Source organism: Salmo salar, chromosome ssa10 (genome assembly GCF_905237065.1).
Source record: "Salmo salar chromosome ssa10, Ssal_v3.1, whole genome shotgun sequence".
NCBI lineage: Eukaryota > Metazoa > Chordata > Actinopteri > Salmoniformes > Salmonidae > Salmo > Salmo salar.
The window spans coordinates 65,149,700-65,162,334 of NC_059451.1; the positions used below are offsets into that span (position 1 = coordinate 65,149,700).

At 42.4% G+C, this 12,635-nt stretch overlaps 1 protein-coding gene across 1 annotated transcript in view; it reads right to left on the reverse strand.

Moving 5' to 3' along the window:
- Positions 1-5,167, reverse strand: part of igf2b (insulin-like growth factor 2b) — a 5,224-nt gene extending 57 nt beyond the window's left edge. The window contains 4 exon segments of the mRNA NM_001123647.1: positions 1-255; positions 1,777-1,958; positions 3,827-3,977; positions 4,970-5,167. The exon segment at positions 1-255 is cut by the window's left edge and continues 57 nt beyond it. Coding sequence (NP_001117119.1) covers positions 19-255; positions 1,777-1,958; positions 3,827-3,977; positions 4,970-5,044 — 645 coding nt within the window. The 5' untranslated portion in view covers positions 5,045-5,167 and the 3' untranslated portion in view covers positions 1-18.
- Positions 5,168-12,635: the final 7,468 nt, after the last annotated feature.

A 12,635-nucleotide genomic window follows, 5' to 3' on the forward strand; every position in this document is an offset into this window, starting at 1 on the left:
GGGTGCTGGTGAGGAGGCTCAATTGTGGCTGACGTAGTTGTCCGTGGGGGGCAGGACTGGGGGAAGCTTGCTGGGCAGGGTGATCAGAGGCCGGTGGAACATCGCCTGCTCTTGGGCCTTGATCTTCACCGCCTGCCTCCGGAACTTCCGGGCCCTGAGGATGGCCGGGACGCCCCTCCGGAGCCGCTGAGCAGCCTTCCTCTGCCACACCTCATATTTGGAATACTTCACAGTCACATGTTTTCTTGGGACATCCTGTGGAGTTGGGAAAAAGAGGGAGAGAGTTGAAAAAATTGTCGGTACATTTGGAGCTCACCATACCTTTGAAGGTCACTGCTGATTCTGATTACAATGGCTATCTTCCCCTGACAACCCCTAAAGAAAGTTGTCAACAAGAGCTAGGCTCCGCCCCCTCCTCATAATGTCTGAGGGAATGCGGGAGACTATCTCAATGCATTCGAGTGACCACACATTCATTGTTCACTAAATGACCCCTCCCCCCAACACACACCTATCTCGGCAGTAAACACATTCCGGTGAAAAAACACTATCCCTGGCCAATTCCTTAAAACAGTGAGACTGGGAACTCCCCATGCAGAGGGGGAGGGGGGTTGTTTGTGTGTGTGTGCGCATGCATATGAGAGAGATAGAGAATGGGTGGGTGGGGGCAGAATTTATGCGTAACTAGTACTCCTCCTGAATGGCTTGTTTGGGTCATGCCACTTTGAGAGTACTCTGTGTGAAAGTGTCTCTTTCTCCCTAGACACACACACATCAATTGCAGTTTATCTCCCCATTCACTCCCCAGCCTGGAAACATCTGGGCGAGAGAGAGCAGTCAACTCGTTTCACTGCCAAGACACGACTGGGGATGTGTCCCAACATATCCCCCTCGCACTCACAACACCTAGTAGACATGTAACATTAGTCTTTAACATACCTAAACAGTCAAATAGTCCTAAACGGTCTTAAACAGTCATTAGCAGTCCTAAATAGTCCTATCGCCGCCTTATTTCACAACCAACTGATGTTGACATTAAACAGCAGTTGAAAGTCAAAACGGAGGGATATCTATCTATCCAGCCCTGAGGGGGTAGTCGTAAAGAACAGGAGATGAGAAGAGGAAGACATTTAAGAGTTTTGGAATGCTGCCCACAGTTGAGGTTGTTGTTCACAGAGTTAAAAAGCCTGCAGCTTCTTTTGAAGTTTTCGTGTGCACGCTTTTGACTTGATTCACAGTGACTGTTTCTCAGGGCTAGATAGCTATTGCTGTTTCAGCGAAGGGTGCCAAATGTATGCACGTTTTGGAGCATCTAGTGTTCCATGACTAATCGAGGCACATTGCAAATGTTGAAAAAAAGGAACTTGATGTTCTTTGTTTGGGTTGTTTTGAAGGGGGCTGAATGGATCTGACCCTAACAGGCAGGTGTAACGTTTCACAACAACAATTTCTAATCTGCTCACTTTCTCACCAGCTGTGACCAACCTGCAGTTGAACCTTATCCGCTCTACCCAAATGTACTCTCGGGCCCTGGTGTTTTCCACCTCGGTCAGCAGTCTCGGAAGGAGATACTTGCTTACCGCCGACTATTTTCGCAAGATAACACAACCCTCAAACGGCTTTATCGCCACTCCCACAGACGGGGGCATACGGGTTCAGCACGCGATGGAACGGAGACAAGTGAGATATGGGGATAGATAGGGACACATACGGACAGGTCAAGGACAGAGGAGGACAGGTAGGGCTGGTCTCCTGGTTTTCCCATACAGGTCGTACCTGTTTGAGTGTGGGCACCATGGGAATGATCTGTAGAGAGGTGGCCGACACGTCCCTCTCTGACTTGGCAGGTTTGGCACAGTACTGCTCCAACAGGTTGAGGTCACAGCTACGGAAACAACACTCCTCCACGATACCACGGTTCTGGGAGCGTCTGCTGTTAGACCTGCTGGTTGGCCTACCTGCAGAAAGAGAGAGGAAGGGAGAGTGAGATCATTAGGAGAGGAGAGACTTGTAATTAAATTACACTGAAAGTGAATCAAGATAGCAGCGTTGGCAGTTTGGCCAAATCCATCAAATCCATAATGTTTCCCCCCAATTGACAAATCCAATGGGCCTACTTCACTTTGACCAAACATAGGATAAAAGGCTATCTGAGCCCAACTCTGACAAAAGTTGATGTTTGTTTGTTGGTGTGTTTGTTTTTGGAAGTGGTCATCTTGTTAGGGTATTTAATTAAGCCATCCAGAAGTCCTTTAGAGGGTAAATACAGCAGTAAATACTCCTCACACACTGGAGAATGCAGACAAAACATAGCCAAGCACAGAGAGACATAACCAAGCACAGAGACTAGAGACACACAGCCAAGCACATACTCACACAGCCAAGAAGAGAGAAACAGAGACACACATAGCCAAATACAGACAAAGAGACACATAGATCTGAAACCCTCACTATTTGAGTGAGTAAACACACAACATGGACACTCTCCTTTGACCTTATCCCTTGCCAACTCAGCAGAGGGAAGGGGGAGGGGGAGTCCACATACAGTACATCTGAAAGGCTGGGGAAAGACAGGAGATGGGAAGGAGGGGCGCTTTCAGAGAGATATGAGAGAATGGAGAGAAATGCACTTAAAGACAAAGAGTGTGAGTCCCTTGCATTATCTATCAGCAAAGAGGTAGATCATGCAAGGGAGGCAGAAAGGAAAAGAGTGAATGAGAAGATATGAGAGGAGAAAGGTATGAGAAAAGAGAGACAGAAAGGGGGGGGGTATGAGAAGAGAGAGAGTTGGAGGGTTAAGTAAGACCTAGCACAGGGGAGTACTATCCATGATCAATAACGGCCTTGTTTGAAGTCCTTCTTCACCCCCAACACAATGTTGGAGAAACCTCAGGAGAGGCAGACCAGTATTTCATTGCAGGAAGAGAGGAACATGAGAGAAAAAGCAAGGGTGAACCAGAGGGAGGAGGGGGAGGAGCCCATCTATGTTGGCCCAAATTGGATAATGACCTCTCTTAGCAAGCAGCAGCACAAAGATTTTTTTGTCAATGCCAGTGGGTGGGAGATTACAAATATTTAAAAAGTGAAATTGTCCACCTTTTGTTTTTGCTGTATGTGTCAGGGGGGAGAGGAGAAGACGGGGAAGAGAGGACAGGAACCATCTCAGTTCTACATACTGATAACTGCATGTACAAGTTATTGTACAGATTCATTTTAGGTCAGCTAATAATAACAATCACATCATTTTTACTATATGCTATAGTCTAGATGAAGTCTACTAGAAGAGCAATAACAGGGCTATTAATAATAGTACAGTAGTAATCCTCCCTCAACCGAAATAATTGAATCCTTCAAATCTAGATCAAACGCAGTGTGGTTGCCTATAGCCCTGGGTACATTCGTGGTGAGGTGACTGGTATGCCTCTTGGGTGCTATTACTTTCCCCCACGGAATGCGTGGTAAACAAGTGGCCCATTGTGTCGCATTGAGTTGTGTGTGCCTTCCCTGCTCGCCGGCCTTTCATATGCAATCTGAGGTAGGCTACAGCAACAGAACGCGTCCACTCAGTAGTATCGCAAAGGCTTTCGTCTTCAGACACATCGCAGCGAAGCACAGCTGGTTGCGTGTGTGTGCGTGCGTGTGTGTGTGTGAAAGAAAGAGAGCGAGCGAACACACGCATACCACACACAGTGACAGACACAAAGATGTGCTCTCAGTACAGGAACACGAGAGTGAGAGACAGTCAATGTGCTTGGAAAGCCAGCAGAAAATAAAAAGGGAAAACACTATTAAATGAAAGTTACAGCGGGGCGTAAGTGAAACGTACTGAAATAGAATCCTCTATCTTCACAGACGAACTGCAGCGCGTCCACCAGCTCTCCTCCACATAGCGTTTCTGCCGAGGCCACTTCAACGATGTACAGAGTAAGTGCCAGCGCAATGACCAGCACTCGATTTGACGAAGACATCATCTTGACCTGAGGAGAGAACATAACACATCTAAAAAAATCAAACGTTCACTGCACACGATACAAACTGGTAGGCTAACCGTCGGTGCCTTCCATAGCCGCTGTTCAGAAATGTAGGTTAAATATACATTTCGGAATCCAAAAACCCAAACGTCAGATAATAAGCTTCTAATCAATATCTTGCATCGACCCTCACAAATAATATACCGCGTCTCTCACAAATAATCTACGGCGTCATGAAATGCACCCAATATGGATTCGTAAACCAAAAGTATTTTTTTTTTTTTTACAGTTAAAAGTCCGGCGCAATGAAACATGTTCATTCTGTGCTACTTTGTATTTGAGCTGTATTTTACGCAGTGATCAGTGATCGCCTTGTTACAACTCGAAGAGTTGCTTACTCTCTGGGAAAAGATACCATATCTCTGCTGAACTCTTACACAACCGGCTCAACAAGTTGCAAGACAGTTGCCGATTGACTAGCCTATCTCAATCCCCTTTACTCAGCATATATTTCCCCTAGCTCGCCCTCTGGTAACGGGGAGACGGAGCTCTATCACCCGCAGGACTCGCCCCCTAGCGGTCTTTGAGGTATCTCCTGTTTATCCCGAGTTCAGCAAAGGGACGCACTAACAAGATGCGAGTGGGGAAGATCATGTTTCGGCATAACAGTGCCCAGACAGAGTAAGGATCTTTAAAAAAAGTGTCGGTATTGTAGCCGACTGAAAGGTAGCTAAATGCAAGAATCAACCCATTTCAATGTCTGCACCTTCAACATTCTCAACTCGTCAAGTTATTTCTATTTCAACGCGTTCTCAAATTGTCCCTTCTCACCAAAAATGCGCAAACACACAAAAAAAAACAAGCTAGGGTAAAAGCCCAGAGAGGTTGTCCCAGCCAGCGTATTCGATTACGCATGTCTTTGCAATGTAGAAATATTGATCGTTTTACGTGCATAAAACAAGCAGAAGAGCAAGAAGTGTTGGGTTTCCATAGATTACCTTCATTCTTGTGTTTTCCGTTCTCCGGCAGGTGTGGCAAACTGAGTGGTGTTCGTGTCTTTTCTGGGTTTCCATGTCTGTTGGCAGTAATCTAACGTTGAGCGTTATTTGGTTGGAGAGGTTGCAGTTGAGTTAGTTTCCCAGTTGGTGAGTGCTATAGAGATGTTGAGTGAGAGGCTGTCCCAAAGACCAGGCGACAGGCAAAAGTTCTCAGGGAGAAGTATTATATACCAAAACCCGCCCCTTACCTCCCCCCTTCTCCATGCCCACTCCCCGCGCATGTCTGAACCGACCGAGAGGGCTCGCGGTCAAGATAAGTGGTCCAACGACACTCTACGGAAAAGTGCAAGAGAGAGAGAGCGAAAGAGAGTGCGCGCGAGCAAACGTGTGTGTGTGAGTGTGTGTGTGTGTGAGAGAGAGACAGAGAGACAGAGAGACAGAGAGAGATATCATTTTCCACATTTAGTGTTAGTATTGGTAAAGTGGGACTCTTCCTGAAAATGTGCTTTCTGGAACACCTTACAGAATCATCCCATTGTCTCAACCCCCAACATGATACCATTCTAAATAGCTTAAGAACTCTTAATACACTATACAAAATAAAATAAAAATGATTTAACACAGAATGGATGACTCTTCTTCAAACATAAATTGTCCTAAGACCAAATTTTTTTCAGTCAATACTGGCAAATTGGGACACCTTGATTGGCCAAGTGAGACACTTAATTCTTTATTGTAAAGGATAAATGAGAGAGTAGGCTACAAATGGAGTGTACAATGACTACTTTTTACAAGCGTACGTAAACATCAGGCGGCAATGGAAGTGAAAATATTCCAATGTAAATACCAGCTGAACAGTACCGCAGTCACCTGAGGCAGCAGGTTGAAAAAGCACTTCTAGTTTCCTTCTATAGGTGGATGCTGCCAAGGGGTCTGTTGACTTAGCTTGTGACATGGAACTGGCATTGACACTGTGGGAGCCGTTGGCCAGTGTTGCAGAGGCCAGAAAAAAAGTAGAGACAGAGTGACACAGATCTCTGCAATGTGAAAGTGGACTTTGATATCACCTGTGAGTCTATGATCTAACTCTAGTAAAGGGCAGGACATGGTTGCTTGTGGTTGGATGGAAGATTTGATCTGCACAATGGACTAGGTCTTTATTTTGCTCAATTACCTGAAATAATTAATATAATTAATTTAAATAATTCAATTTCAATTCATACAATTTCATTTCAATGACAAGTGAAGTTCCCTCAGGAAAAAAAATCGAATTGTTGTTGTTATCAGAAGGCAACCCAAACTCTATTATAGTGTAATATTACACATCGATCAGAAAGAGCTTCCTCTTCTTTTTCCAGCCCAGTTCCATAGGTTTTATCACACAGCAATTTATGACAAGCTGTGCAACAAATTCATCGAGTATTGTATCTGCAAAAGTCAATTGAATCAAAAACATGAATATGCACTGTGCACTGTGCCTATGGCTCTACTATGGCAATGACTCTTAAACAAATTACTTTTGTTTGTACATCATTATAATGTTCTGTCTGTGTCCTCCGATAATGCTACCCTATTGATTCCCCATCTAAATAATCATTTTAACAGCCATCAAAGGTAAAACTTGGCTGACGGCTGATGTCATTTTGGAATATTATACCAAACTTTTCGAATAGATTTTTTATGAATATTTCAACATGAATATTTAATTCTAAACATTCATTGATTTTATCGCAAGTTGTTGGTTTAACATCAAATGTATATCAAAACATTGAAATGATGTGACATTACAGGTGCAATCAATGATGCCTGAAAGCATCAGCAATGCCTTATATATAAATAAATAAATAAAATGCATATTTTACATCCATAATTATTTCAGTACAGGCAAGCTAAAGTGTATGGGAATAACAAAACCACATTCATAATATTCTCCCCAATGTGTGCTGAATAAGTGTATAACATCATTGAAAATCTTGAAGTACTAATAACTGCAAAACATGAGCACTTACTTATTATAATATCATTATTAACTGTAATAATTTTCATGCAACTAGACTAAGGACTAAGTGCTACGTTTAAGTCAGTTTGCAATAATTAGCTTTAAATAATTCTCATTTGGTAGATGGGTAACATTTTCTGACAAGGTAATACGTCACAGACTGATATGTCATTCAGTCATATAGAGATGTATATGGCGCTGATGACCCCAGCTTTCTGCATCATATTTTGATGACGTCATTGCCATTGGTGGGGATGAGTAAAGGGTGTACGTTCCCAAACAGGAGAGAGAGAGAGAGAGAGAGAGAGAGAGAGAGAGAGAGAGAGAGAGAGAGAGAGAGAGAGAGAGAGAGAGGGAGAGAGAGATCCATCAAGTACAATAAGGAGGGGAGTGGAGGATAGGAGGCGAGAGGATGGGAGGAGGTATTCTTCCTTCGAGACTGGTTTCCCTAGTGGCTATTACTCACTGGGCTCCTGAGTGGCGCAGTGGTCTAAGCCACTGCATCTCAGTGCTAGAGGTGTCACTACAGTCCCTGGTTTGATTCCAGGCTGTATCACAACCAGCCGTGATTAGGAGTCCCATAGGGCGGCCCAGTGTCGTCCAGGTTAGGGTTTGGCTGGGGTAGGCCGTCATTATAAATAAGAATTTGTTCTTAACTGACTTGCCAAGTTAAATAAAGGTTATATAAATACAATTTAAAAAAAAGGAATAGGCCATTGACATATATACTATATTCCCCTGTCAATCAGGTGCCTAAGTCCTAGGTTGTGTTCCATTTTCCTATACCCTTCTCTCCAAAGTAGTCATTTACTCCCCCTCTTGGATTTATTATGGATTGGTGTAAGAAATATAGTGGATACTCCTTCTAGCCCATGTAAACACCAATCCAATGCTTTTAAATCCGTTAGGGAGAGCAAACAGGTAGTGTGGGAAATCAGAAGACAACCCCTGTGTTCTCTAAATATCTAAAGGCTAACTCCAGTTGGTTCAATCTATTGAACCGAATTCACTAGTGACACATCTGAACAATGAGTCAGTGGATTCCCAGTGATGGTGGGTTAGAATCCACTGAGGGCCTCCCCATGTACACATCTTTAGACTGACACCTAGTGGCTATGATAGGAATTCCTGCTTGTTTGTCTTACTGTGATTGCTGTCTGTAAAAGCCTGTGGAGAAAAGACAATGGCCCTGTACTTTAAAAATATGTCGTTCCTTCCTACTTTTCTTAAAGTAAATCACTACTCTGACATAATGTGGATTGGTGGAAGCTGTGTGGTAGAACCCTTACTTTCTCCTATCCAATGGTGTCAAAGCAGTGATTACTTAGGAGGAACGCATTTTTTAAAGTATTCGAACAAGGCCCAGGTCCACTCACGGGAGCAGCTAACATTCTCTATAGTGGGTCTTTTTTTTATGTCCAGCTCCTGTGGCAAGCTGGATGTAAAAATCTTCACACACTCATAACCACTAAAACAGGGTCCAATATTTTGTTATCCAAGCAGAGGTTAGGATTGGGTAGAGCAATCTGATCCTAGATCTGTGGCCAGGGACAACAACTACCAAGAGCGCAAAATGTGTTTTAATTAGAATCTGTTGCCAAATTACTTGTTGCTCTTAAACAAATTAGTCAGAAAGCCCATACATGGAGATGAGACCTAATACAGAATGTGGTCATAGTACATTTTTTGTTACTTGATGATGAATATTTTAACTTGTTGTTTGACTAGGTGAAAAAAACTGAATGGCGATAGATTTGAGGAGAAATCTTTAGTGGTTTGTTTGTAATGATTTACCAAGGAAAATGTACAACATATCTTGTCAAAAAAAAAGTGTATCCTACAATGACATTCAAAAACATTTCATTTCAATTCAAATGTTTAGTTATTTGTTCTCTGTAAATTTAATCTCAAGTAATTTGTAAAACAACCATTTTAAATGCGTTCAGAAGTGTATTGACAGTAGACAGTGGTATTGACTGACTTGCAGCCTGATTTGTGTCGAGATCCCTGTGCTGACATCCCCCTCTAGTGGTAGACAGGGGTACTCACACCTGCGTTTCTTGTAACCAGGAAGGGGGTAGTGAAGCGACCATAAGCCAACACCTAGGACCTAGTCAAGAGGTTGGGATCTTTAGGTGTAATGGCTCTGACGCTACTGAAAAATGTGGTTGTCCCATCTAGCTATCATGAATGCACTAACTGTAAGCCGCTCTGGATAAGAGGGTCTGCTAAATGACTAAAATGTAAAATAAAAATGTGTTGGGATGACATTCTCCCTTCCCTCCTAAAATCGCTACATTCTGATACCTCAAGTCCTGCAAGCCCTCCTAGTCCAACAGACAAGTGTTTCCTTCTTTACATGATTCGTTACACTGATTACCAGGGTTGGGGTCAATTCCATTTGAATTCAGCCAATTCCTGAAGAAAACTGAAATGACACAATTGTCCTCATCTCATTTCCTCATTGCTTTTCAATGAGGAAAATTGGAATTTGACCCAAACACTGGCAATGACTCTCAATATTGTGGCAAATTCTATAGGCCTGATGCATGTTCAATGTTTATTTTTTATCATTTTTCACATTTCAGAAAGTCAATACAATTCCATTCTGTCTGGGCAGATGTGAAATGAGAAAACGGGATTAAGTGGCAAGTATTCTGTAACTTGTATTTACATACTGTATCTGATACAACATCATTAAATAGCTGATTAGGCTACATTGTATTTACCCCTTGCTAATGGTTAATTGCTATGTCATGTAAAGTGTTGCTAAAACCTAAAAGCCACATTAGACATCAGCAGCAGCAGTAGAGGGAGACCTCGTCCCATCGTTCCCCTCAAACCTCCACCAATACCTCCAGCCCCTGCCTCTGACCCTCACACCCTGATCCGGGGAGCCTGCTGTGGGGGTAAGAATGATGCAGAGCAACCTGAGAGGAACTTGAGTCCCTGTCACCATTGGTTCTAGCCCTGGTAGGGGAAGATTGCTTACTGCCCACCGACAAACCCTGTGTCAGGGAAGTTTCCATCAGCTGAGAGACCTAGGCCAGAAACAGCCCCTAGCCCCTGGCCTCGATACACTTGTTGTGTAGATCTGAAAGGACCGGATAGGTATAAGCAATGCGGCAATCTATGGACCTAGCCTATGAGAGGGAAAGGTGGTGCTACAACCTTGTTACCTATCAAGTTCTTTCAGATCTACTGCACATACGTATTTCTTTTTTTCCCTTCTGGACAGGGTTCCTCTAGGATGTTGTTTTGTACATAGGGACAATTGCACCCGAGAAGTGAGAGGGAAAGTGATATTCCCTTTTGTCGTTCTCTTTATTTACTGATTGAATTAAAGCTCTCATTATTCTATTTACTGACAGATCAACAGATGCTTTTCCAAATAGATCAACTCTCAAGTAACTTGTAAGAGTTATACATATTATTGAATACATTAAATACTTATTTCATTTAACCATTTAGTAATATTTAATCATGTGTAATAATGTTTAATAATGTTAAACATACAAAATGTTATTCATGCAACTTATGTATTAATCAATGTACGTCATTTTATATATTTGTTTTTGTTGTTTAAAGGGGGTTATGAATAATGTACTTCATTTAATCCAAATTTGTTTTAGAAGCAGTTTGGAAACGGACCTTCAAATTAGGTGTAACTAATAACTACTATTCATGCAGTTATTCCATAGAGTGTGATCCCTCCGACACATTATACAGACACAACAGTCTTCTCCAGCAGTGCTATATCAGCCAACACGTGACCCACTTGTGACAGATCTTATTACTAGATTCATAAACAGGGACATTTAATATGAATAGTCATTCAGCAAGACAAGTTTGTGATGGCTATTGCTTGTTGAAATGAAAATGTAGTAAACATGTTTTACATTGGAAAAGGGTTATTATTATCATGGGATAGTTCACTTTTTAAAAGTTTTAGCTTATTTTACATAGGGTGTTGATGTTTCATCCAAACTGTTTTTAAGTTAGTTAGGTGGTTATTTAGCAACATCCAGAATCTTCCGACTAGCAAAACAACAGGTGTCCTTACCCTGTTCAGTCTATGGACAAGGTATGACAGCAATCCATGCTTTGGTTTTGTTTAGCTGGTCACTGTCTTAAATGCTAACTTTCTAATCCCAAATCCAATGCAAGACAATAGTACCTATATTTGCATTTTCAGGCTTAAAGTCCAAATCATCTTAAAGTGTCTAAAAATGGATTGTGTAACTTAACCCTCCTGAATGTGTTCGTTTCATGTTAATTAATTCTGTGTTCCCGGTCGAAAATGACCGCCCATTATAGCTGATTATAAATCCATAATAATACATATATTATCACCTAATGTTGTGTTAGATATTTTTATCAACTTAAGTTCTTGTGAACAGTACACGTTTTGAACAACTATGTGCTATTTATGGCCTGTAGGCATCATTGACCTGAGCTCATACAACTAGTTTTTGAGTAAAAAAAGCATAATGTGTGGATTATTTTCACTATAACAAATGCTCAGATTAAACATACTGTGCTATTTATCACAGACTCCTTTGTGTCAAAGTCTAACAAGGACGTTTGTTTTGAAACCATTTCAAATGTTTAAATAGTGGCAGGATGTTATGTCATCACCCGGGATATGTCGTATCTTGTTGGCTCATCCTGATAACATTTTCAGCCGATAGCCGACCTCTCCTCTCAGCTGGGGATGAAGATCAGGACAAATTCCCATTCTTTGACCGGAATGTAACAACAACCTCAGCAGGGCCCTCTTCCTCATCGCTGGATTGTTCCACATCGGTTGTCTCTTGGTCTGGATCATATTCTGTGTTGTCTTCAACTTCTGACACTTTCTCCTCTAATGCATCTTCACTGTCAGTCTCCTGGTCTCTCCTCCTCAACGGTGTCATGATCAAAGATATGATCAAGAGCCTCACATACAATATATCGTTTGGTCATTGTGCTGCCACAGAATGACTTGTGAGCAAGGCCTCAAAAAAGCTTCATATACCAGAGCTGCGAGAAATGTTCTATATATTATTGAAACAATGTTGCAATTGTTTGTGAGAATGCCAACAGGTGTGGTTCCCTTGGGGGAAAGATTCTATTGGGAAAAGTTTGCTCTGTGTGCACAAAGTCATGGAACCTTACAACAATCAGATTAAATGAACTACATTTTTTCAGAGAGAAAACTTGTAAATCGGTCCAATTCGACCAGAACACAGCAGGAGGGTTAAAGAAGTAACCTATAGATGATTTAGATATGAACCGTGAAAATGCTAATACAGTTACTATTGACTTGCATTGGATCTGTGCCACCAGAACCCTAGCAGGGATACCAGCAGCAGAGGGGTCAGAATATCGGTGGCTTTGTGGAGAGAGGAGAGCTGAGAGACAACCGGTGTGTGTGTACCTGTGTGTGTGCATGCGTGTCTGGATGTGTCTGAGAAAAAAAGAGTTGGGTTTGGCAGACCTGGAACCAGCGTATTGTTTGGGGGGAACAGAGGCTGTACTAAAGCAGACAGGAGGTATCCTAGAGCAGTTCTGTTATGGGGACATGAGAGGGCCAGAGTCAGAATGGATCAGTCCAGAGAAAGGTTCTCTGAGCCTGGCCTGAACCAGGTTCCTTGGGGCCCCCTTGGCCCTGATCCCTGGATCCTG